This window comes from Myotis daubentonii, chromosome 2 (genome assembly GCF_963259705.1).
Source record: "Myotis daubentonii chromosome 2, mMyoDau2.1, whole genome shotgun sequence".
In the NCBI taxonomy this organism is placed as follows: Eukaryota; Metazoa; Chordata; class Mammalia; order Chiroptera; family Vespertilionidae; genus Myotis; species Myotis daubentonii.
In genome coordinates, this window is record NC_081841.1 from 193,170,288 (window position 1) to 193,196,948 (window position 26,661).

General features: G+C 45.7%; 2 protein-coding genes across 3 annotated transcripts in view; one reads left to right on the forward strand and one right to left on the reverse strand.

Annotated features, from left to right (window-relative positions):
• Positions 1 to 82: 82 nt before the first annotated feature.
• LAMP1 (lysosomal associated membrane protein 1) lies at positions 83 to 20,391 on the forward strand. 2 transcript variants are annotated; one of them, XM_059685168.1, is made up of 9 exons: positions 83 to 288; positions 5,770 to 5,891; positions 7,725 to 7,941; positions 8,043 to 8,201; positions 15,887 to 16,185; positions 17,116 to 17,241; positions 18,584 to 18,650; positions 18,720 to 18,890; positions 19,434 to 20,391. In XM_059685168.1, exons 1-9 carry the CDS (start codon positions 237 to 239, stop codon positions 19,571 to 19,573), a joined length of 1,353 nt encoding a protein of 450 aa, XP_059541151.1. In that variant the 5' UTR covers positions 83 to 236; the 3' UTR covers positions 19,574 to 20,391. The 2 variants fall into 2 exon arrangements, with proteins under 2 accessions (XP_059541151.1, XP_059541150.1); XM_059685167.1 differs by having other exon boundaries at positions 84 to 288; positions 5,767 to 5,891.
• A 394-nt stretch (positions 20,392 to 20,785) lies between these two features.
• The window catches only part of GRTP1 (growth hormone regulated TBC protein 1), a 32,071-nt gene continuing 26,195 nt past the window's right edge, over positions 20,786 to 26,661 (reverse strand). Inside the window, exons 6-8 of the mRNA XM_059685177.1 lie at positions 24,705 to 24,877; positions 24,438 to 24,623; positions 20,786 to 21,191 (exon numbers count right to left, since the gene is read on the reverse strand). Of these exons, the coding sequence (XP_059541160.1) occupies positions 21,102 to 21,191; positions 24,438 to 24,623; positions 24,705 to 24,877 (449 nt within the window). The 3' untranslated portion in view covers positions 20,786 to 21,101. The remainder of the gene's footprint in view (positions 21,192 to 24,437; positions 24,624 to 24,704; positions 24,878 to 26,661) is intronic.

Genomic DNA, 26,661 nt, shown 5'->3' on the forward strand with positions numbered 1-26,661 from the left:
CGCGCACTCTCGCGAGATCTGAGGTCACGTGATGGCGTGGGTGAGGCGACGCTTCACGTGACGGGCACCGCCGGCCGCAGGGTCTCTTTTCTGCCGCGAGCACCGCTGCTGCTGGGCCTCTGGACCGAGGGATCTGCCGCTCTTACGCCGGCCCCCAGCGCTTTCCCCAGCGCCCATCCTCCGGCGGCCCCACCACCCGACCCCTCGGGGCTCCCGATCCCGTGGTCCTGGTGCCCATGGCGGCCCCCGGTGGCGCCCGGCGGCAGCCGCTGCTCCTGCTGTTACTCGGTGAGGGTCAGGCCGGGAGCGGGCGTCTGCGGGGAGGGCGGAGTGCGAGAGGGCAGTGGGCTGCGCGGCGGGGCTCGGGAGCCTGGGAGCCCTGCGGGGAGGGTGTCTCCGGGGGCGAGGCGGGGGGTGGGGGGAACTACACGGAGTCCCGGGGGCTACAAAGTCGGGTCCGGGTGCCGAGAGGCGGACGAGGGAGGGGCGAGGGTCTCGGCCGCGGGCCTGCTCCGCCCTCGGGCCACTGAACTCGTTTTCTGGAGTGGGTGAGAGTTGGGTGACTTGGTGGTTTCTGGAAATTGTGCTTTGTTTCTGTAACTTCCGGGCGAGGGTGGGCTCGGCCTGAGGTCCAGGTGAGGCTCTGCGCTCCGAGCCGCCAGGACCCGCGCGGTCCCTCGGTGCTCCCAGCGGGCGACCCCCCTGGTGCCGCTTCCCACACGGGTCCGAACCAGGAGAGACTAGGCGGCGTGGCGACCCTGGCCTTGTGGAGTTCGTCCTTGGTGCTTTCACCTTTGCCTGTGTTTCAGCGTGGCCTGCAGCGCTCACATGTTGCTGCGAATTTAAGTTTGTGTTGGGAGGACTTAGAGGTACCCTTAGGAGTTTAGGAGAGCTCATGGGGGGGGGGGGGGGGCGCGATCTGCGAGGCAGGACCAGGCCTCGGCTTCTCGATGGCAGTGTTCGCATCTAGTGAGTCCTCGTGAAGAGCTGCGGCCACTGTTCTGTGTGCTGGTGCCCGTGAGCCAAAATACGGGACTCCTCCACACGTCGGGAAGCGGCTCGCCCTCCCCCACTCTGTGTCTGTCCTAATAAGAAAGAGGAATATGTGCTGTTTGTTGAACGGTAATCATGACATGGCTTGATTTTAAGTCTGTTTAGAGGCCATCTGTGTATGCCACTCTGTCCCACTCGCTGCCAAATAAAAGGGAAGACTTATCTAAGGGCCAGGATCTGAAATATGGGGGTTCACGTGAGTTAAATAAATACAGATACACATTTCCTGCCCACACATTCTTTAGATACCTCTTATGTTTCATCTTACTCTGAAATTCTGTTCATTGTGATCGAATAGATTTTGGTTTGCTGTTTTCGTTTTGCCTGTTATGTAAAGTTCGTTCTTTGAGCTGCAAGAGCCACAAGGGATGACCTTATTCCAGCAGTAAACCTGAAGCCTTGCCCTTCACTGGCAGGTGTTACAAGAGGAGTTGCTGGAATAAGTTTTGTCATGCCAGAACGGCTGCATTGTGATTTATTAGAAGAGCTCACAAGCATTAGGACTTGGATATTTTGTTTCATGTTTTAAAAACTCATCTTAAAAATGAAGAGGGAAAGTTCATAACTTCTCTACATTGCAATAACTTGGAGTATTGTGCGTGTAATTAGCTTTTTAAATGCCCATTGCATCATATCTTTTAAGTTTTATATTCAACTAAAATCTAACTTTTTAAAAAGGTCCATTAACTTGGATTTAGGTCTGTTTTTTAAAAAAACGTTTATTTTAATGAACAATTTCACCAAAAAGCGTATTTTCTAAAAATAGAACAAGCTTCTAAATTACTAATTCCTCCTACATTAATGAGTAGAAACTACTTACACCTTTTGTATCATAGTATAATTGAGTGTGATTCTTTAAACCATTGATGTCAACTAGGTGGCTTCCTTTCCCTTTCCAAATGAAGAACTCACTACAGCGGTCGCCAGTGGTCTGTGAGGTCCTAAAGGTTGGCGACCACTGATAGGAAGGAAGTATTAGCTTTTATGCTAATTAGTGTTATACTTGCTTGTGGGAGTTTTGTCAGTTGTCCCAAGTTTGCAACCAAATTCTTTGGTAGATTTGAGATCGAAATGTTTTGGGTTCATAATTTTGAATTTACATACTATTTACAAAATTGCAGTCCCATTCCAGGCAGTATTAGTATTCGCTCTGTTTGCGTCCACAGAACTTGACTACGTGCTACAGCGTGTTCTTTAACTAGACCATTGATTCAGCTGAGTTACGATTATTTTTACAAGTGTATTTCCCTTCCCCGTCTCACAGCCCAGCTCATGCCTCACACATAGTAAGTGCTCAGTACATACATATAGAGATGTCCAGTTTTACAGTAGTGGTCTCTAACCAAACATGCATAAGTCAGCTTTTTAGAAATCTACATACTCATGCCCCGCCTCTAGGGATTGTGGTTCATTTCAAAAGTGAGTGTTTCATAATTTAAAGCATATTTGCTTGCTCAACGAGTGCTGGAGAGAAAGCATGGTTTAGCCATGGCACTCACCCTGCAGCTAGCCCACACTAGCATGGGTGAACATGCTCTGAGTCAGCAGACCTGGCTCTACCACTCACTAGCTGTGTGACCTTGCACTAGTTAGTTAACATCTCTCTGCCTTAGTCTCTACATCTGTAAAGGAGTCAGAATATGTCTACCAATTAGGATTGTCATGATAATTTATCAGTGATATGCTTGGAGCTATAATTGGCACATAGCAAGTGCATTACAAGTGCTTGTTAAATAAAATAATTGACATTTTGTGTCAGGTACTAGGATTCAGTGATGAACTTGATAGGTGAGGTCTGTATAGCACTGAATGTTTAAATAATAATAACTAATATAGTCAGTGCTAATGCCCTGTATACTGAACACTCTGCATGTTGTTGGCTCAATTTGATGCTCTAGTGAACCTGTTGTGTCAGCACTCCTATTTCCATTTTGCAGGTACCTAAACCAAGGGTTTGGTAGTTGCTACTGACCCAAGGTCACACAGTAGTGGGGGAGTCTGTCATAGAACCAAGATCTCTCTTACTGTCAAGCAAGCATGTTTCCCATAGCTGCATTTGTTTTAAAAAAAATTGAATTTCTACAAGTAGGAATATTTTAAAGGAACAGGACAAAGTTATTCCTTTATGTAACCCCTGGAGAAATGATCGAGTTCTCATCTGAGTGAAGTACTGCTAGAGATTAGCAGTTGCCAGTAGGCCAGGGAGCTGACTTTTGAGAGGGACACCCTTCAAATTACTGCAAACATTTTAACTGGCTTGAGAAGAGTCTTTTTCCTCACCAACTGCCACTGTTACAGAATTCTTTAAAAAAAATAAACTTATGATCATTAACATACATAATAATCTCTCAGAATATTATGTTCTAATCCTCTTGTAGACATTTTTCTCTGGATCAAAATTGGCTTCTGGGGTAAGTTTCTTGTTTTAATAATTGGACATTTCTGGGCCTTTCCAGAATAAATGTGGGCATCTAGTGCTGCTAGCGCTTATATTGTTTTAGTAATACTTTGTTTTTCTTGGAAAGATCAGCTCAACATATTTCTAAATGAAAAAATTGTATGATTGAAAGGTACTTAATGTGAAATGTTTACTAATGAAGTGCTTTGAGTCAGTAGAAAGTTTTTTTTTTAATGATTCAGGAACTGTTTTATCAAAGGGCAGCTTGTTGAGAACTGACCTATGTGTGCTCCCATGGGAGACAGTGACCTGCTGTGCCTATGTCACATGTGATTGAATATGACAGACTCTCCAGCAGAGGGACCAGGGCTAGGCCTGAGGAAGCATATGCACTGGGCAGGCAGTGGCCCAGGGAACGCGCCCATGCTTTAACACACGCTTTTGCTTCTGCCTGCCGGCTCTGCTTTTCCCTCTGGTCTGCTTACCCATCCTCTCAGAAAGCACGTGTTCTAAAAATCTTTACTGTGTCAAAAACAAGTTATGGAACAACTTTCTCTAACTTTTAAATAAGATATTCAATTTATTGGAAATGCTTTTAGTATAATCTTGCCCAAGTATTTCAGAGATGGGTTAAAAATTTGCAAATCAAAACAGACCAAAAAAAAAAAAATGTGCACAGCCCTAACCGGTTTGGCTCAGTGGATAGAGCGTCGGCCTGCGGACTCAAGGGTCCCAGGTTCGATTCTGGTCAAGGGCATGTACCTTGGTTGCGGGCACATCCCCAGTAGGGGGTGTGCAGGAGGCAGCTAATCGATGTTTCTCTCTCATCAATGTTTCTAACTCTCTATCCCTATCCCTTCCTCTCTGTAAAAAATCAATAAAATATTTTTTTTAAAAAAAAAATGTGCACAGGTTTTCCAGTCTACCATAGTTTGCTTCATTTTGGTGTAGCAACTTTTCTTTTTTTCTTTTTTTAAATATATTTTATTGATTTTTTTACAGAGAGGAAGGGAGAGAGATAGAGAGCTAGAAACATCGATGAGAGAGAAACATCGATCAGCTGCCTCCTGCACATCTCCCACTGGGGATGTGCCCGCAACCCAGGTACATGCCCTTGACCGGAATCGAACCTGGGACCCTTGAGTCTGCAGGCCGACGCTCTATCCACTGAGCCAAACCAGTTTCGGCGCAACTTTTCTTTATGCACATGGATTTTGGTATTTCCTTTACCAGATGCTTATGGGAAGATATGTGAGGTTTCTGGCTATACCCTTTACTTTAGGCTTGAATTGTTGGCTCTAAAGATTTTGTTTTGTGAAAATCTCAAGGGTAAAATGAATTGGTTTCATTGGAGACATTTACTTTGCCAGGGACAGGGGATTTAGAATGAAATGTTAATTGACTGTCCTCTGAGTATGCTGCCTTCAGAATGTGCAAGTCATATTTACCCTTAGAGCGATCAGAGCCAGGTGTGGAAATGCTTGCTTGGTAAAGGGCGTGTAGGAGCTTGTAGCAGCAGAGATGGGGAGGAGGGAAGGGAAGGGAGGAGCACACCACTTCTGAATGTTATAGTACACTGTGATGGCTGACAACTCTTTGGTTTTAGAACTAGTGAAAACACTTATTTTTACCCATCTATGAAAGAACAATGTGCTAAAATGTACCACTTATAACATTACCTACTTCTGTACTGTGCTGATCAGATTACATTTGCTAGTAAACTGCTTGATCAGGGTGGTGGGATATGAAGAAGCCAGAGATGGCACTGGCCCTGAGAACTTACTTAAGGAGGTATATTTAGCAGTGATCACTCTCAAGCTAGAAAGACCCATGAGAGTTTCACTCTGTCCCATGTCCCTGCCATATGGAGGCCATACCTAGACAGATTGATTGAAGTCCTAAGGTCACACAGCCAAGTCCTGGTTCAACTTAGTTTTTTTAGAACCTTTCTGAAATTGGGCAAAAATCTTAGATCTTTGAGTCCATGACATTTCTTCCACACCACCAGTCCATGGGAGGTAAAAAACATCTAACTTTAAATATTGGTCTAAGTCCACAGTGAAAGATACCATCAGCTCTTCCATGGATTTCTGTAGAAGGTCAATGTTTAGGTTGAGTTGTGCCTCCATGACCCTATGGAATTTCCTGAGGAACCAATGTAGAGCACTTATGCCCCCGTGGTGACCCAGAAATTAACATTTGACTTCTTGATCAGTATTCTGACAAAATCCATTATTGCTACAGTTGAAGACAACAGAAATATCTCAAATATTTTCTTAGAGATGTTGGGTAATTTTTGTCTCTCCTGGAGTTAGCAGGCCTTGTGTATGGTGCATCAGCAGTGTTCTTTGAGGTGAAGGATGGCAACGGGACAACTTGTATAATGGCCAACTTCTCTGCTGACTTCTTGACCAGCTATAATACCCAGAGTGGCTCTAAGGTAGGAAACAGCACATTGTGTACGTGCATGCATGTGTGTGTGTTCGCACACGAAAGAGAGATTATTAAAAGTTTTCAAATGTTTGAAAAATGATCCCTCCTTAACATAGTTATCTTGATGTGTGTATAGTTCCTTCTCAGCTCCTCAAGTAGCCTGTGCTGTTTTATATACTGAAGTTCCAGTCAAAATATACAAACCATTTTGTGCTTTGCTTTCACTATTTTACTATGAGCATTTTTTCTCAGTTTTCTTTGTGATTATCTTTTTTAATACTTCATTATGTTAATCAACCTAATTTGTTAAACCATCCCACTATTTGTAGTTAAGTATATCTGTGGAATTTACTCTATATGAACTATTAACACTCCACAATTGTATATAAACAGTTTATGTGCAGTGCCATAAGCATTGTGTTAATTTGATTAAAATGTTTTTGGTTGTTTTGTTAAAACAACTCTGTACTTCTAGAGGATAGGCTTTTGCATTTCCTAGATTTCTAACAAATAAACAGCATTTGTTTGTATTTCTTCTTTCGTCAGTTACCTATTAATGACATTTCACTTATTCTATTTACCATGTACTCTTTTAAATATATTCTTAATTCTGATTTTATTTCAATTCCTTCTTGTAACCACCATTTTTCTTTATCTCCATTTCGATAGCGTCATATTTTTTTACTACCACTCAAAGGGCAGCAGTGGGGCCCAGGATTGCTGGGAAGATCAGCAGTTTCTTTAGAGCACTCTGGACTTTGTGCCAGCTGCTCAGCCTCATTAATTCATTGGTACTGGTCTAGATACAAACGTGGTCTCTGTCAAAATAGAAGAAAACTGGGAAGGTTTTGTTCTGTAGAAAAGTCTCAAATTCTAAAGACTTGTCTAAGCACCTTTTATTTTAATTTCTATTCACTATATTTTGTGCTTGGATTTTTAAAATACTGTCTTGCTATATATTAATTATTACACAAACGGGATCATCCCGATGCGGTCATGTGCCTCACTATTTCGCAAAGCATGTCTTCGTCACCTCGTGTAGTTCTGTCTTTTTTTAGGACAGCATTCGCATGCAGCTTAACCATAGTTCTTTTAATCAGCCCAGTTCGTTTTGATGGACAGTAGGTTGTTTTCTAGTTGTTTGTTTGCATATAATAGTAAATTAAAACAATTCTGTGTAAACCCCTTAAAGAGACATATTCTTTAAACAAACATTTCTATGGCAAACAAGTAGTAATAGCCTTTTTAAAATAAAAACACACACTTTATCTTGAAACCCAATGTTAATTATTTGAGTTTACTAAGATAATTTTAGTTTTAATTCTGTTCTGTTGAAAGTTAAAATTATATTAATGAAGAATTTGTAATTATATGAAAAATTAAGTCAACTTCTTCTAACACTTGAATTACTTTATTTTTTTAATCCTCACTCGAGCGTATGGTTTTATTGATCTTCAGAGAGAGAGGAAGGGGGAGAGAGAGAGAAAGAAACATTGATGTGAGAGAAACATCAATGTGCTCCCACCAGAAATCAAATCTGCAAACTAGGTATGTATATCCCTGACTGGGAATGGAACCGGCAGCCTTTTGGTGCAGGGGACAATGCTCCAACCATCTGAGCCACACTAGCCAGGGCTTGAATTGCTTCTCTTACTGAAATGTAATGCTGACTTTCTTTGTGTTTTTTGTTTATATTAAAAATACCTTAACAGTGCCATCTGAGATGGAACTGAGGAACTGAGTTTATGTCATACTTACAAAAGATCTTTACTTAGTGTTTCTGAATCCCTTTAATAACCTACATTCTAATTGGGTTCTGTTGACATTGTGTTTGTTCTAGAATTCGACCTTCAAACTGCCACCTAATGCAGAAGCATTAAATAGCAGCTCCTGTGGTAAAGAGAATGCTTCTAACCCCAGTCTCATCATTGCTTTTGGAAACGGACATACACTGACCCTCAACTTCACGAGAAATACTACACGTTACAGTGTCCAGATGATGCGTTTTGTTTATAACTTGTCAGACACACAGGTTTTCCCCAATGCAAGCTCCCAGGGTAAGAACAAAAATTGACCGATCATGAAGTGAAGAAAATTGGTTTGGAGTAGTGTCTAAAATTACTTTTAACTAAGTAATTAAAATTTTATTCTTTTCTAGGACCCAAGACTGCAGAATCCATACCTGACATCACGGCAGACATAAATAAAAAATACAGATGTGTGAGCAGCAACCAGATCCACATGAATAATGTCACTGTCACGTTCATTGATGCCACCATCCAGGCATACCTTTCAAATGATAACTTCAGCAAGGAAGGTAAGACCCTGCCCTTGGCCCTAATGTCATTAGTCTGACTTCACTGAATGCAGAAGCCGCTCTGTGCTCTGGTGCCTCGGAGAACTATGTACAGATGAGCATCTGTATAGCTGGGGACAGCAGGCAGCTCTGTCTTAGAAGAGCTGTCCACCAAACCTTTTTTCTCTTTAGAGATGACCTCCTTAGATTAGGGAGGACAAAATTGATCAAAAAGGGGTAAAAGGGCAAAGCAGTTAAGCCTCTCTGGGTCTTCCCTTGTTAGAGCTAATGGAGTCCAGGGAGCTCAGGCAGACCCTAGGGCCAGATGGTGAAAGGATTAGGAGTGCCTTTCTGAGGGGATCATGACATACACCCTCACACCCCACAAGGCACCTGCCAACCCAGCTCCATGGTCTTGGCTAAGGTAGTCAACCTGTCATTTTCTTCACTTGTAAAATAAGGATAATAACTTGTGTTAGAAGGTTGTTAGAATTAAAAAGGAAATTTATGCAAAGTGGGTCTCAGTGCCTGGCACAGAGTAAGTAATAAATAGGGCTGTCATTTTACTGTGACTTAAGAAAATTCTGTTCCCCAAATTCCACTAATCAACTAACAGATTAATGTCATTTTTCTAAAGAGTGAGGGGATAAGGGGTTGATTGCCTTGGGGAAGTTGTCTCTGCCTGCTAGAGGGTGTGTTAAGGATAGCACCTCATTCTAATTTTTTTGAATTTATTGGGGTAACATTGGTTAATCAGATCATGTAGGTTTCCAGTGTACAATGCTATAAATATATCATCTACATATTGTATTTTGTGTTCACCACCCTAAGTCTGGTCTCCTTCCATCATCATATATCTCCCCAACCTCCTTCTACTCTTTAGATCTGCTGGGCTTTTGATTTGCATTTGTTCCCTGGTGGTCTTGCTTGAAGGCTCAGAGTGACTGTTGGAGAGTGGCTAATTTGCACCATCCCAGAGCTAATTAGCAGGATGAACCAGTCAGCCCTTTTGTGCAGCTTGTTACAGTCCTCAGAGACCGGGGTACTTCTAGCAGAGCTGCCAAACTGGGCTGCAGGCCTGGTCCAGCCTGCCTCTGGTCTCTGTATAGTCAGTAAGCTAAGAATGGTTTTTATGCTTAAAATTTAAGGTTAAAAAAATGAAAATAATATTTCATGACATGAAAATTCTTTGCAGTTCAGGTTTCAGTGCCCATAACTGAAGTGTTGTTGGAACACAGCCATGATCATTCACTCACCTATTTCTGTGCCCGCTTTCATGTTCATGGTGGCAGAATTGAGTTGGAACAGACACCCGACAGCCACAAAGTCTAAAATGTGTAGTATCTGGCCCCTTACAGAGAAAATTAGCTGACCCCTGACCTAATGGGAAGAGTGTTAGTAACAGAGCTAGGACTAAAAGAAACCAAGTGTAACTGGGAGAAATACAACTAGTAGCAAGTGTGCAGGGCTTACCAGTGGAGATCTGCGCAAGCTGGAGCAGCAGGAGATTCTGAAGGAAATGGGCTTGACCTTTCCACAAGCAGCCTCTTCTCAAACTGGGCCTGGCGGGCTGGGTGAGCATGCAGCTTCCCAAGGAAGGGCTGATGGAGTGTGAGGACTTTTCCTCTTGCGCTGGCGTGAGCAGTGTTTGGAGGCAGTAGGTCCCGGTGTGTGCACACTCTAAGGTGCACCTCCTCAGGCATATGAAAGGTGACTTTAGTCAGACAGTAGCTAAGCCAATGGCGGTTAGATCAACAAACTAAATACTTGAAGTTATTTGTGTTCACAGTGATAAATCTCCCAACTACCTGAGTTTCATATCTAGCCAAATACATCTGGGTTGCATCAGTCTTCTGGCTCAGGTCTCAAGAGCAGAAAAAGGGAAAAGCAAAATCTGTCAGAAGGTCTTAGGAAATAATTGCATCTCTGGCTTGCTGGTTCATTGCAGGGCTCTCACTAAAATTGGGCCAGAAAGTGGCCAAGATACAGCTCCTCACTTTCCAACTTGTTTTCCTTTGCTTCAAAGGCTTGCGAGCACAGAGATGACAGGTCTCCCCTAGCGGGCTCCCCAGTATGGTGCTTTGAAGTAAGGTGTCAATGCCACCAGGGTTCACACAGGGCAGTGGAGCCCTGTAACAGGACTACCGTTTCTAATCTAAAAACAGATGTGACAGTAGAGGGACTAATTTTGTTGTGGGGTTAATTAATTGCTTTTTTTTTTAATAGACTTTATTTTTTAGAGCAGCTTTAGGTTCAAAACAAAATTGAATGGAAAGTAGAGATTTTTTTCATATCCCCCATCCCCACAAAGGCACATTGTCTCCCCTGCCAACATTCTACATTTTAATTACTTTTCCAATGGAGGACATATGCATGTGGTTCCAAGTGGAAAAGGTACGGGTGTGAGGCTATCCTGACATCTGGACCCCAGCCAATAGCCCTTTCCCCAGTGGTATGCTCATGTCCTGCATGGGGTTACCTGGGGGTTTGGGGTTTTGGCCTTCCAACCTGCGAGTCCTGGGTTATTTGGAGCTCATGGGTGCCACCCACCATGTTCCTTCAAGTTGGTGGTAAGAAGTTTGGTCATCGAGCTCAGCCTCACTGGACGGATCTGAGACATCGTACCCACCTCCCCATGTTTCGTGGTTGTCCCCTCTTATCAAAGCTTGATTCAGTTTTGTTAAATCCACCTGTGCCAATGTGTATGTACTTTAGAAAGGAAATCTTTTCAAAGACACTAGAGCACTCTCTTAGTAAATTCTACTTGGCTGAGGAGGGTTAAGAAGCATCCTGAAGTTACCAGGTACATGAATATCCTGTAGAAATCGAAGTTTCCTTCTCTCATCATTGGCCAGGAAGGCTGGGTGAAGTCGAGAGCTGCTCATACATCACCTCTCACACAACCGTGACTTCCTGCTTGACACACTGTTTTATAGGATTTGATCCTCCAGTGACCTGGGTCCTAGTATACGCAGGCTGCTGTTCAGGGTGGAGGTGCTGGGTGGGGAGCCTCTGGATCTCAAATATGGACTGATGCTCCTTAAGGAAGGGTCTACACTGTACAATATAGTAATTGATAACATGATCTAAGATTTACTTTCCAATCAGTGTTACAATAATTTCTGGTGTACAACATAGTTATTAGACATTTTATATACCTAATGAAGTTAATCTGAATTTTTTAGTCCTCACCCAAGGAAATTATTCCATTGATTTTTTTAGAGAGAGTGGAAGAAAGAGGGAAAAACAGAGAGAAATATGGATGGGAGAGAAATACATCGATTGGTTGCCTCCTGCACATGCCCCAACCAGGACCTGGGCGGGGGAGGATCCTGCAACCAAGGTATGTGCCCCCGACTGGAATCGCTCTATCCACTGAGCAAAACCAGCCAGGGCAATCTGAATTGTTTTTAAAGCTCAACTGCTAACATGTTGCGAGGTTATTATGAACCTAACTCAGAGTCTGATCCTTGGGAAGCGTAGCCAGCCAGCATGTCATTCATTATAGTACTTTTTGTCTATTCTCAGTATCTTTTTTTTTTTTATATATTTTATTGATTTTTTTACAGAGAGGAAGGGAGAGAGATAGAGAGTTAGAAACATCGATGAGAGAGAAACATCGATCAGCTGCCTCCTGCACATCTCCTACTGGGGATGTGCCCACAACCCAGGTACATGCCCTTGACCGGAATCGAACCTGGGACCTTTCAGTCCGCAAGCCAACGCTCTAGCCACTGAGCCAAACTGGTTACAGCTGGGTATTTTTTGACAATGGTTGCTATTAATGTTATTTTGTAATTAAAGAGACCATCATTTTCCCTAAAAGTATGAGATTTGGCATAACTAACCTCATATACTACCAAAACAGCATAAATTGCTTAAAAATACTTGATTTCTATTAGAATTGAGCCATTTCTCATTTTTTATTTCCTTTTGTGCCAGTTTCACTCCTTTGATTCTTAGGTACTTTGTTTTGTTTTGTTAATCCTCACCCGAGGATATTTTTCTATTGATCTTTGGAGAGAATGGAAGGGGAGGAGGAGAGACAGAGAGAAACATAGATGTAAGAGAGACACATCAATTGGTTGCCTCCTGCATGCACCCCATCCAGGGCCAGGGATCGAGCCTGCAACCAAGGTGTGTGCCCTTGACTGGAATTGAACCTGGGACCCTTCAGTCCTCGGGCTGACACTCTATCCACTGAACCAAACCGACCAGAGTGATTTGTAGGTACTTTTATGTTGTTGGTTTTTTAAAATATTTTTATTTATTTCATAGAGAAGAAGGGAGAGGGAGAGAGAGACAGAAACATCAGTGATGAGAGAGAATCATCTATCGGCTGCCTCCTGTATGCCCCTCTCTAAGGATCAAGCTCACAACCCAGGCATGTCCCCTGATCAGGAATTGAACCATGACCTCCTGGTTCATAGGTTGACACTCAACACTGAGCTACGCCAGCCGTGCTTTAGGTACTTTTAAATATTTTTCTTGTCAACTGAATTCCCTGTTTCAAGGAAAGGATCCCAAGCCAAATATGTTAAGCATATTTTTATATCCCCTACTCTGTTCTACTCATGGATCCTTAAAAAATTGTTTGAGTTAACATGTTTGCAATAAATCATTAAATTTTTGGTTATAAAAGCCTGGGTAAAGTTTTTATTTTTATTTTTTTATTTATTGGCTTTTAGAGAGAGAGAGAAATATCAATTTGTTGTGTCACCCATGTATGCATTCATTTGTTGGTTCTTGTAAGTGTCCTGTCCAGGGATCGAACCTACAACTTTGGTGCATCAGGGTAAAATTTTTATTAGATAAACTGCATGTTCAGGTCATTAGAGTGGGCTTCTGTGTTTGTACTTAACAGTAGTGTAGTAGTCGCCTTGTCCAGAAAGTCCTTGTTCATTTTTCCAAAAAAAATTTAAAAAAAACCTCAGCTATTTAGAGATTTTATTTTAAAAAGGAAATAAATAACAGGCCAAGGCTGCACTGACTGTCCTGTCAATTTTGTTGATGAGGATAAGTTCTGAAGAAAATCAGGTATCTTCTTTCCTGAAGGTCTTCAAAGTAGGGTAGATGATTATCATTCTGGAATGCTCTGTCTGGAGGCTGGAGAAGGCCAGGTGAATGAGTCTCACTCTGTTCAGCAGAATTGGATTTCTGGGCCCAAGCCCACACTGGGTTAATGGATTTGGGGTGAGTCCCATACAGGCATCTGCACAGCCCTTCACTTTCCTCTCCCAGTGTTTTCTTTGTGGGGAAAACTAATGGTGACCCAGTAGCAACTTCTGGATCCTCTAGTCTTTCCAGAGGCCTTCCCACAGGTGGCACTGAATATACTCAGTGCATTTTATTTGTGACTAGAGGCTCAGTGCACGAAATTCGTGCACAGGTAAGGGTCCGTAGGCCTGGCCGGCAATCAGGGCCGATTTGTAGGATGATGGTGTGCCCCCACTGGCACCTGCCTTGGCTGGCCTGGCGCCACCCGCTCATGGGTCCCGCACCCCGCTGCCGTCGGTCGCCTCCCTCTGTAGGGCGACTGGTGGGGTGATCAGGGGTCCCCCGCTGGCACCCGCCTTGGCTGGCCTGGGGCCTTCAGGCTGGGAGCAGCTCCTGTGTTGAGCATCTGCCCCCTGGTGGTCAGTGCACGTCATAGCGACCGGTCGTTCTGCCATTCGGTTGATTTGCATGTTAGGGTTTTATTATACAGGATTATCTCCCTGTGGCTTGTTTGTGAGCCTTCTGCAGGAAGGGCTTTGGTATTGGTTAGAGAGTGGACTTTGCATTTATAACTCAGAAGGAAGACGGCATTTTATCCTTACAGATTTCTAAAGTTCTGCAATTTTCTGACTAGGGATAAGATCTAAGGGTGTTTATTCATGTTTCCAAGTTGATATTTTGTAACCGGCTTTATGAAAACAGTGGGTGATTGTCAAATCTCAATGTAGGTTACTTTCCCTCGTTTGTGTGGTGCGGCCATCTAGACCAGAACTTGGAGACTGGCCTGTTCTCTTTTTTTGTTTTGGCGTCGTTTTAATTATGTTGTGTTCTGTAACTAGTTTTAATGTACTGATGAAGCTGTTTTTTAAAATGCAGCTAAGACGTCTGTCTGTAGCTTAGCTCGGGATAAGAAGTGGACAGTGTTGGCCAGCACGCCCTAGGTTGGAACATCTCCGGCAGTATTTGCTGTACCACCACTAGCCCAAGGTTAAACCCTTTCTGAGGTATTTCCCCAGGCTTTATCCTCTGTCTAGAAAGACACTTCAGTCTCTAAGATTACATTGTGGGAAGAGATTGAAGGGATCCTGGGTGAATTGAACTTTCCAGAAAGTGTGTCTAATTTTCCCTGTGTTACAGTTTTGTGGGGTGAAGTTTTCTATCTCTCCTCCCCTAAGTAGATGGGATATGGAGGCAGAATTGGCAACTGAAAAAGAGTTACATTGAAGTTTCATTTTAATTTAGAGAAAACAGGTGGTGGGTAGAGTTACACAAACTACTGACTGGCTCCCTACAAGGATGTCTGAGCCAGCTTCCTTGGCTCAGCCTAGCAGAACTGTGGGAAGAGTCAGAATTGGATGGAAATTGTATGAATATTATATTCAACTTCTTGATTGTCCACAGAAACAGGGTGATAAAAGGAAGAATCTAATTGTGGTATCCTAGAAGTGCTGCAGGTGTTATAAAATGTTAAGTCATCTGAAATCTTCACAGGAAGCACCTCCTTCCTGTCTGTTCCTGTAGAAATTTTGAGCTATTCTGCTGTGGGTTCCATTTGCTTTGATTTTGAATATAAATTTTTGTTGTAAACAATCATGCTGGGTCAAATTCTGAGGGACAGAGTCCCATTCAAACTCCTCAGCATCTCCTCTGGTGGCCTCTCCCCACAGACACCTCCCCCACAAATCTGACTTCTGGTCACCAAGTTGCTTTGCCATGGCCTGTCTGTACTCCCTCCTCCCTCAGGTCCTGGATTGTTGTCTCCTCTTTTGGGATTTTTGCTCTCACACTTACTGGGCCTACTGCCTACGTGAGAGTGCCTGCCGGAGCCCTCACCACCCTGCCCCAAATAGAAACCCACAGCAGCTGGCCGACCCTGTGCCTGAGTCTCAGCTCCAGGCTCAGCCTGCAGGGCCACCTGCCACCTGTCCTTCCAAGGCCTCTCTGCTCTCCCATGGGCCTTGTGCTGATGGCATTAGGTTTGTGTGTCTGGTGTCTGTCTGTCCCTCCTGAGCGTGTGAGCTCCAGGCCCCTCTTCTGTCCTGTGACTGTTTCCAGCATCATGCAGTAATAGCTCAGAGAGCTGTTTCAGGTGGTGTGTGGCTGACTGTCCCACTGGCATGTGAGAGGTATGGTTTTTAACTTGACCGCACGTAGGAAGGGAAGGTTTGTCAGGCAGCAGAGGATAGAGCTGTGAGCATGGGGCTGCCTCGAGGCTGAACCGGAAGTGTCCACTTAGAACCATCACGTGTTAGGTGTGGGGACAGGAACTGGACACTGCCGTCCTCCTCAGCCAGCTGTGTGGAACAGTGCCTGCCTGCCTGTATAATTTACTCCTGTTCTGAGGGGTGGGGCTGTTTGAGAAAGTCTGGGGTTTACAAGGAGCTCAGGGAGCTGGAGCTCAGGGTTGCTGTGGCTCCTGTTTTTAAGGAACCAGAATTTTCACCTTCCTTCCTGTGAAAAGTATGATTAATCCCTCCTTGTTTCTCCAGAGACGCACTGTATCCAAGATGAACCTTCTCCAACAATGTCACCAACATCTGCCCACCCCTCATCATCCCCTCCCCACCCTTCACCAACATCTGCCCACCCCTCGTCATCCCCTCCCCACCCTTCTCCTCCCCACCCTACCCCTCCTCACCCTTCACCAACCCCTCCCCACCCTTCACCGTCCCCAGTGCCTGAGAGCCCCTCAGTGCACAAGTACAACGTGAGTGGTACCAACGGAACCTGTCTGCTTGCCAACATGGGGCTGCAGCTAAATGTCACCTACAAGAAGAAGGACGACAAGGTAGGCGGAGCCCCAAGGAGCCCCTTTCTCTCAGTGCGTAGCAGTGTTGGTGCACACGAGTGTTAAATCAGTGTGTGTGCACGGCCTTTCAGAATACAAGTCAGAGGGAATAAAAGTCAGTGTGCCTGTATCTGTAGTTAGCTTATTGGCCACAGCCATGCACACCCCTGTCATAGTATGGCAGCTTTCCTCTGAAACAGCAGAATCAAGTCATCCTGACAGAGACAAAGCATAAAATGTACAGTGTTTGGCCTCTATAGAACAAGTTTGTTGACCCCTGAGAGAATATTAAATTTTGCTTAATTCTTACCACTCAGACATTTAAATGTTATTTTTTTAAAATATATTTTATTGATTTTTTACAGAGAGGAAGGGAGAGAGACAGAGAGTTAGAAACATCGATGAGAGAGAAACATCAATGAGCTGCCTCCTGCACATCTCCCACTGGGGATGTGCCCGCAACCAAGGCACATGCCCCCGACCGGAATCGAACCTGGGACCCTTGAGTCCGCAGGCCGACGCTCTATCCACTGAGCCAAACCGGCCTCTGCTAAATGTTATTTTTATGCTTTTCCTTTGGAATAATATTTCTCCCTACTGACAAACTCTGTGGGGCTATGTCAAATAACTTGCTTGTGATGAAGGTAAAGTGTGTGACCGCTGGGAGACAGGGTGAAAAGGGCACTTGGATCTGCTACACCTTTCCCACGGGTATGGGCCATTTTGAAAGTAGCAATCAGAAGTAGCGCTAAAAATTGTTTTTGATTCCAGAAATCTGCACTAGGGTAAACTTTTAGTGTCTTTCTTATAGTTTGGGTTAAAATGAAAGTGACCTTTGAAGTTACTGTTTTTTAGGATTGCTTTTGTTTTTCAACAATAGAGGACCCGGGGTAGGAGATGGAATGGTAACTAGTTTGCTTTTCTTCGTAGACTGTGACCAGAGTATTCAACATTAACCCAAACAACACCAAAGTTGGTGGGAGCTGCACTACCCAGCAGGTGACCCTAGAGCTCCAGAGTGAGACCAGCACTTTCCTAGCCTTCCAGTTTGGAAAGGTGAGTGTCCATGTTCACTTCACTCAGGGGGCTTCAGTGCCAGACCTGCCTGGCATCTTAGCATGCATCTCACTGTGGTTTTTGTTCTACTGTGTTTGCTCACGCACTTGGTGCCTCGTGGCCACAGCGCCTAAGCTGAGCACACCATGTACAAGCCAGAATGAAACTGAACACAGGTCCCGAAACCCAGAGCTCTGCGTAGGGAAGGATAAGTCTTTTTTTTTTTTTTTTAATATATTTTGTTGATTTTTTTACAGAGAGGAAGGGAGAGGAATAGAGAGTTAGAAACATTATCAGCTGCCTCCTGCATGCCCCCTACTGGGGATGTGCCCGCAACCAAAGTACATGCCCTTAACCGGGATCGAACCTGGGACCCTTCAGTCTGCAGGCCAACTCTGTATCCACTGAGCCAAACCGGCCAGAGTAGGGAAGGATAAGTCTTTTCTCTGCCTTCCCTTTTCAGTCTTTTTGGACCTTTAGCTCCCCCTCCCCCTTTCTTGTTTACAAATGGACCTTCATTCATTTATTCATCAGACATTAGAGAGTGCCTGCTATGCCCAATTGCCACTGTTAGCACTAGACTGCAGACAGTCTGTGTAGCTGCAGAGAGGGAAGGGGTGATTTCAGGGCGGAAGCTCAGGTCAGCCTCTCTCACCCCTTTACCGAGAAGCAGCATCTCTGTATTCTGTACCTCTTTCCTTTTTTTTAATATATTTTATTGATTTTTTACAGAGAGGAAGGGAGAAGGGATACAGAGTTAGAAACATCGATGAGAGAGAAACATCGATCAGCCGCCTCCTGCACACCTCCTACTGGGGATGTGCCCGCAACCCAGGTACATGCCCTTGACCGGAATCGAACCTGGGACCTTTCGGTCCGCAGGCTGACACTCTATCCACTGAGCCAAACCGGTCAGGGCTGTACCTCTTTTCTTTATACCTGCCTAGGAAGAATCATACTAAACTAATATGGGAAGAATAGAAGTACAACTTATGAATACTTATAATGCACTATGTTGGTGAACTGTTTAACAGTTGGGTTTCTCATAGTAAAGTTTAACTTTCCTAAAGCTCAGTAAACATTGGGGGGTGAGGAGCAGAGTTTACCTTTTTAGAATAAGCCTTCCTCAGTCCTTTTAGCAGAAAATCTGATTATGTAAGAAAATCTGGAAGGAACTAATCAGAATTTGTGTTCTTGATATTTATATGATGCCTTTTACAGACATGATACTCTTCAGTTTCATTCTAAAGCTTAGAACTATGATAGATCAAATTTATTACCAAAGTTTACAACAAATGTGTGAATCTGTTGACTGGTTAAGGATTATCTTCTTCTCTTTAAGAATGCGAGTTCCAGCCGTTTTTTCCTGAAAGAAATCCAGTTGAACATGACTCTTCCTGACGCCAAAGGTAAGATTCCCCACAATTCCCCTGCCCATCCCGGTGTCTCGGAGCACTAATTCTCACATGCCTTTGCAGTGCCCACCTTCCAGGCCTCCAATAGCTCGCTGAGAGCACTTCAGGCCACTGTGGGGAATTCCTACAAGTGCAACGCCGAGGAGCACATTTGGGTCACAGAGGCCTTTTCTGTCAACATTTTCAAAGTGTGGGTCCAGGCTTTCCAGGTAGAAGGTGACAAGTTTGGGTCTGGTAAGTAGCATTGAAGGCAGCGTTTCAGACTCTGAGTGGGCTTCAGCAGGCTTTGGTTCTGTTTAGATATTTAACAGCTTCTGTGTTACAAGGAAGGGGTGGGAGTGCAGGTTCCCTTTCCCAGCCTAAGAGTTTTAGAGCAAATTCCTCTTCCTGTGTTAGCTTGCTTCCAAAATGCCCAGCATGTCTCAGTTGTGAGCATGTCACTATTTGAGCAAAGGCAGTTCTTTTAACAAGTAGTGTGGCTCTTCCCCCTATTAAATTGGGATATTAAAATGCTATCTGTTTGATGAGTTCAGTGTCCAGAAGGGCCCAAGCGCCTAGGACTGCACACTGACCATGATTTCCTAGCCACACAGAATGCCCCGCCTTTGTAGGAGCTTCTCCAAGTGATAATTGATTGGAATTGGAGCCCCCTCCCTGGTATAATCCTCCCCTGCTGGGAGTGGCGGTGGGCAGAGGTAGAGAGGAGGGAGAGGCCTCTGTGGGGTCCACATGGTGACAACCCACGTGCGCATGGTGCGCTCCCGCTTGTCTCCTCAGTGGAAGAATGTCAGCTGGATGAGAATAACATGCTGATCCCCATCGCCGTGGGCGGTGCCCTGGCAGGGCTGGTCCTCATCGTCCTCATCGCCTACCTCATCGGCAGGAAGAGGAGCCATGCTGGCTACCAGACGATTTAGCCCGGCCGCAGACCAGCAGAAGCTGCAGGGCTCTCTGTTCATTTCCCTGAGCTTAGGTTGATGTTGAGGGAGGCACACTTTATTGCAAACTGATTTTCAGATCTGCTTTATCCAATGTGAAGTTCATCTTGCAACATTTACTATGCACAAAGAGTAACTATTGCAATGACGGTGTTAATTTTGCTAACGGGGTTAAATATTTTGCTAACTGGTTAAACGTTAATATTTACCAAAGTAGATCTTTAAAGGGGGGAGGGTAAGAGTGCTTTTTTAAATGGGCACTGGCTCCACTATCATTTGACTTTTTAAGGTTCTGGTGTTTAGTTTCTCTTCATTCTTGATTCAGATATAAGCCTTACAAAGGGAGGTTCTCTGGTCTTAACACTTACAACTGATGAAGGCTGGCTAACTGTTAGACTGACACAGTTCATAAATTAGTAGACAGAAGTACTTCAGAAGAGGAAACTCTGGAATGCTTAAATTAAGCTTTAGAAGCCAAGACAGGCCTGGCCCCCACAGGCTGCATAGCTGAGCATTAAAGCGATTGGTCTTTCCATGCTCTGTCACTCAAGAGCTGGCACTTTTTTAACTAGAAAAATGGGTGTTATTTTTACTTACTTTTTTTTTTTTTTTTTTTTTTTTGTAAAGTGATTTTCAATCTTCTGTTTGAGGTTCAGGGTGATCCTGTGTCTGCACTTGTGTACAATAATCGGTTCCACTCTCTGATTTATCCGCTTGCAGCTCGGGTGGGCTGTGCACTGAGGATCCCTTCATTTATTGCATTGCTGTAACAATGCTAATAAAATGTCTCTTTCTTTCTTTGTCTGGACCTTGTGCTTTTGTCAGCTCTCGGGATGAATGGTGGAGAGCAGTGTGTAAGTTGGGGTGGAGTGGTGCCAATAACAACTGCACATGGGGAATCTGCCCAAGCCGCCCTGCCTCTAGGAGAGCTGATGTGTAGCCAGTCTGCTGGTGGCAATTTGAGAACATGAGTGTGCCTAAAGGTTGGTCTTCAGTTGTGACAATGCAGCCATAGCGTTGTCCCACCCACTCCATGAGAGTGAGGAGGGGAAGAAGATGGGCCTTATCTGGTCCTGCTGCAGGCCCTGCGAGTTGTGCTTGGAGCTTACAGAGCAGGGGCTCAAGACTCATGAAGGTAAATGCTCTGCTACAGAAAGGAATAGAATATTTAATTGGCATTAGTAACACTAATGACAGTTTACTGTTTTGGTTTTAATTTTCAATCGGCTGGCAATCACAAACTCATAGGTGTTGACATACTTTATTAAATACAAACGCACACCTCACATTTTATATATTATTGTCTCAGGTAAAAATATATCTTCAGAAATTGGACTTCATAGCTCATCAGTTACAGAATGACATGACTTTAAATTGCTCTTTTAAAAAATTCACGACTAAAGTGTGGAGACATCAAGTATTTACAGCACTAAAAAGGAAAGCAGTACAAATTGGTCAACTCTGGGAATGAAGCATCATGGTCAGGGCAGAGGGGAGTGTGTCCAGGTCACCCTTGCACCAGCAGCTTGGCCCTGCAGCTCTCCCGAAGCCTGGTGATGGTGGTCATGGGCAAGCTTCCAGGCTCGGAGAAGATTTTCTGGGAGAGGAACGGAATTGGATTAAAAACAAACCAAAGATAAGTTTTTACCTTAGCCGCCCCCTGTTCAAGGCTAGGCTGTGGTAGATGAACAGATGTAAGACCACACCCACCGAGGGAAGACAGCCCTCAGCCCCGGGTAGTTAATTATAAATTCTAGATACTAACCCTTATCAAATACATGGTTTGCAAATATTTTTTCTGGTCACGCTGCTGTTTGTTTCCTTGCCTGTGCAGAAGGTTTTAAGTTTGATGTGTGTATTTTTGCTTCTGTTGCCTGAGTACTGTGTATTGTTTAGACCCTTTAACTGTTGCATCCTTAGTAGCTCTGACCCAGTCAAGCCATTCATGAGCAGACGAAGCATAAGAAACCAGATTTGAGAAGTGGAAGCAGGAAGAGACTCAGACTCATTTCTAGTAACAAAACTGCCTCCCCATGAGGAGAAAAGGGTGTCTGGGAGGGAGGCCGAGCAGAGAGCAGCAGGCAGGCAGCCACAGCCGCAGGACTCCACAGGCCGGGCGTTAGGATGGACATGGGAACAAACATTTTGAGCTGGTTGATGTGCCATCACATCTTTTATGAGTACTTTAATAATTTGTGCAGTGACTGCTGAGAAATTCACGGTTATAAATTAGGCCAGGTGTAAAGGCTAGTCATTAAAAGGTTTTGATAAAAGAAATTGCATTTCTGAAATTCTTTGGTTTCATAATACACAGCACCTAAGGTCGGGGTAGAGCGTGTGTGTGCTAACTGTCCACGTTCCTGAGAAGGGGCAGTAAGTCACGTCCACCGAGATGTGCCAGGATGTTCACCTGTCCTCTGCCCATTAATGTCGCTCTGAGCTCCAACAGGAGGTCAGTTTCATCCTCCAGGACATTTGAGGTTCTTGTTTAGGGTTTCAGAGACTTGTGACGTAGGAACTGCAATTGCTGTGCTGATGTGCTCTTGATGCAGAAATACGGACACAATTTTGCAGAAATCACTGAGAAAATGAGACCCACTGTACTAAGGCTGTTTCCCTGCCAACTTCCCTTGAATGGCTACATCTATCCTGTGCAATGATACACGGCATTTTTATTTCAATGTGCGGAGACTGGCAAAACCCAGTGTCTTCATGGTCCTCTGTGCTTCCCTCGAGCTCACCAAGCTCACAGGGCCCAGAGCGCCTTTGGGCAGCAACACAGGCAAGGTCCCGCCGTGGACGGCATACTCACCTGCAGCTGGCTCATGGGCAGAGCTGTCGCCTCACTGCCCTTTGCACTTTATAAACACTAGCACTTACTGAGTACTTGCCGTGTGCAAGGTACTCCGCTAAACACTGACATAAATTCCAGAGCCACGCAACCTTGAGGGCATCGTGCTGAACGAAAGAAGTCAATGCGAAAGGGCACACATTATTTGATTCTCCTTATGTGAAGTAAGCCCTTAGAAACAGAACCTAGACTGGTGGCTGCCCAGGGTTTGGTGGCGGGGTGCGGGTAGGGGTTACGGGGTTCATTTTTGGGGTGATGAAAATGTTCTGGAACTAGATAATGGAACTATACTTTTGAACTGTTCATGTTCAAAGGGTGAATTTTATATGGGAATTGTATCTCAATAAAACAAGCAAAATGCCCTAAATATCCTTAGGATGCAGGACCTATTATCATCTCTTCCTATTAAAAATGAGCATCTTGAGTCTAAAAGGAATCCTAAAACCTGCCAGCAGTCATACAGGTGAGTGCAAGCTATGATTCTATCCAAGGTCAGTGTCCGGCTCCTACCAACTCCTCGACCTACAATCACAGACTCATATGAGGCCTAAAAGAGCAGGGTCCTGCCATCCGCTGCTTGAATTCCCCCATAACATTCTCACCAAGAGGCCACCAGTGGCTTCAAGACTTCCAAGGACGGAGAAGTTACTCCGGAGTATTTTGTCCTTACGTGATGGGCTCCACCTCTACCTGACAAGCCTCGGAAGGAGTCAGTACAGGTTTCTGCCTGACATTTCTTATCCAGCATCCTCATCTTCTCTTTATTGGTACCAGCTGAAATGTCAGCATTCATGCCCACCCGCCTGCCATTTAGAGGGTGCCTGTGACCCTCATGACCACTAGTCCCCACCACAGCAGCTAAATGGGAAGCCGTCTTCCAGGCCAGGGGGAAGCAGAACCCCAGCCCTAGCCCCTGCGGGTTTTCCCACTCCCAGCAGCTGTCCAGCACACCTCCAGAGGGGCGTGGAGAAAGCTCAAGGCACTCCTCTCTGTCTCAGAGCCCTGGATGTTTTCTAAGACAGTCCCAGCCATCAGCAGGCTGGCCCTTGGTGGCTCCCAGGCAAACAGCCCCAGCAAGGTGCTTGCACCCTCCAGGGAGGCTTGGAGAAGCACCTGGCTTTCCGGGGCATCTGAACAGCGCACCCCGGGGATGCCCTCTGCTACCTCCTTGGAATTTGTAATTATTTCAAATGGAAAGGTGAAAAGCCAGGTGGGCCAGGTGCTCTGGAGCAAGGCTGCTCCAGATAGCACTCCTCACCTCCCACCAGGGCCATTCAAGCTCTGGGCTCTGCTCCTGGCTGGCGCCCTCTTCCCACTAGCCTACCTAAAACCCTCTTACCAGCCTAGGCCTGTCCCAGCTCCCAGGCCTCCTCAGAAGGCCTGTCAAATGCAGCTCCCATTTCATTCATTCACCAGCTATGAGTCATCTACAGAGCCTGCAGCCCCGCTAGGACCAGGAGAAACAGGAGACCTGTAGACGGGGCGATCAGGAGAGCCTCTGAGATCAGGCACACAGGCGGCAGCTTGGGAGGGGCTCCAGTCCTCCAAGAACTCTGCCACCTTCCAGGCTCCCAGACCCGGAGAAACTGGAGATTAGATGAGCTGTGTACTCAGACCTTGATGCTTCCCAGTGAAGAACCAGCCCTACAAGGGGTCCTATAAGCATTGGACCCTGCCCACCTTGGGGCAAGCCACTCCATGGCTGATGCACAGGAGGAGGGGCAGCAGCTGCTGGACTCCAGATAGGTGGCCCCACCCATCTGCCTCGGGCACTAGGCTCCAGGAGAAGAGGGCCTGGAAGGGCTGGAGTCCCTCGGGGTTTGCTTGAGATGGGAGGGTGAAGGGACGAGTGGAGGCAGAGATCCAGATCCAAAGGAAACACAGAGACAGATGCTTTGCCAGACAGATATGCAAAGCCAGGACTCCCATTCCACAGGCCAGGCAAATGGAACCGCAGAGCAAAGTGCAGGCTGAGCACACCCAGACACTCACCTGCATAAAGGTGTGACATTCAGTCACAAAACTCCCTTTGGTGATCTCCTTGAACTTTTCACAGATGTCTGCAAAACTGGTGGCTTCCAAAATAAAAGCCTGGTGTTGCTTAATCAGGGTCAGAGCCACCCGGAAGATAATCTTTGAGCCTTCGTTGAACAAACAATCCCAGATTCGAAGCACCGTCTGCAGAGAAACAGACATGGCGCATCACTGCACGGTGATCTGAGCCAGCACCGGGCCCAGCGAGGCTTGCGACATGCTCACCTCCACGGGCAGGATGTCCACAAACAGGCAGATGAACCAGCGTGACACGACCAGAGTCCACAAGACGCCATGCCCGTCCATCAGGGCCGCCACCGCTGGCAGCTTGGTCCTCACCAGCTCCCCCAGGACCTCCTGGTCCGTCTTCAGGCCCAGCATCTCAGGGCTGTAGTAATCTGCCACAGGGATGGAGAGAAAAACCCAAAAATGTGTGTCACTTGTTCCACAACCACAGCCCCTGAGAGCCTCATCCCTCGTTCCCTCTCAGCCAGGGAAAGAAAACAGGGCTGTCCCCGGAGGATCCTTTCTAGAAGAGAGGAGGGCGAGGTTAGAGGGAGGACCAGGGAGAGATGCCATGCCATGTGGATAAAGGGACTCCTGGGAGTGATTCCCAAAGCAGGGCCCCCCAGGGTCCCTGGAGGCTCTGGACAGTGAGGCCCTGCTGGGCATTGGTTGAAATCGGCTGGCAGAAAGACGGAGGGTTTACACACCCATGTTCGTAGCAGGATTATTCACAGCAGCCAAAAAAAGTACGTAACGAAGCGTCTGCCTGTGGATAATGTGGTCTACACACGTAATGGAGTGTGACTCTGCCTTTAAGAGGAGGGAACTGACACGTCCAACAGTAGGATGAAGCTTGAGGACATCGTGCTAAGTGAGATAAGCCAGCCAGCCATAAACGAACAAATACCACATGATTCCACTTATGTGAGATGCCTAGAGCCGCCAAAATCAGACAAAGTAGAATGGTGGGTGCCAGGGGCAGGAAGAAGGGAGTGGGGAGCTGTTATTTAATGGGGACAGAGTTCCATTCGGGAAGATGAGAAAATTCTGGAGGTGGATGGTGGTGATGGTTACACAACAATGTGAATGTGCTTGATGCCACTGAACTGTATACTTAAAAATGGTAAAGATTGTTGCCCTGGCCAATGTGGCTCAGTTGGTTAGGCATTGTCCTGTGCACCAAAAGGTTGCCAGTTCGTCTCCTGGTCAGGGCACATGCTTGGATGGTGGCTCTATCCTGGTAGAGGGGGTGCAGGAGGCAACCGATTGATGTTTCACTCTCACATTGATGTTTCTCTCTCTCTCCCTCTCCCTATCTCCCAAAAAATCAATATAAAATATCTTTTAAAAATGATATAGATTGTAAATGTCATATTATTTGTATTTTATCACAATAAAAAATAAAACTTTAAAAGTCTGCAGGTGACAGCTGCCTTTCCCTGTCATCCAGACTGAGGGAGAGCCCAGCAGCCACGGACATGCCGCCCTTGGTGGCTCTGCCCACCCGGACTAAGGGAGCCTTGGGGCGCCAGAGGAGCAGGCATAGGGCCACCTGAGCTGCAGGGACAGCACTGCCTGCAGCAAGCTCCTTCCTGGGAGCCAGAGAAGCTTCAGGGTCGAGGTGGCCCATGGAGGATGAGGGAGCAGGCACAAGTGAGTCTGACCCCAGTGCCCACGTGGTGCCATCGTGCCACCCCCTACATACACGGAGTAAGGAGAGGTGGGGCTCGAAGCAGCTGGTCCCTCTACATCGTCCCTCTGCATCCACTGCCTCCCCAGAGTGGAGGCTTTAGGTGCCGGGGTCCAACCCCAGCAGGTCCATGGGTTCCCAAAGGCGTAGACGGAGTCGGCGAAGAAGGAATGACACGGAGACAGCGTTCAGTTGATCAGCAGCCTAGCCAGGATCTCCAGCCAGGATCTCCAGCCAAGTTCTGGTCTGGATCTCCAGAGAGGTTCTTCTTTGTATCTCCAGAGAGGTTCTGTAGCCATGTTCCCTCGCTAGGTTCTCCAGCCAGGTTCTGTCTGAGATCTCCAGCCAGGTTCGGTCACCAGGTTCTAGTCAGGTTCTCTTGCCATATTTTCTGTAGTCAGGTTCAGTCCAGGATCTTTTGCCATGTTCTCTCGCTAGGTTCTGTCTCTAGGTTCTGAGGCCAGTTTCTGTCCAGGATCTTTTGCC

Coding starts and splice junctions, on each gene's coding strand:
- LAMP1 (XM_059685167.1), top strand. CDS start 237: ATGGCGGCCCCCGGTGGCGCCCGGCGGCAGCCGCTGCTCCTGCTGTTA. Junction 16,186..17,115: donor ACAAGAAGAAGGACGACAAG/GTAGGCGGAGCC, acceptor TTTTCTTCGTAG/ACTGTGACCAGAGTATTCAA. Junction 18,651..18,719: donor GACTCTTCCTGACGCCAAAG/GTAAGATTCCCC, acceptor ATGCCTTTGCAG/TGCCCACCTTCCAGGCCTCC.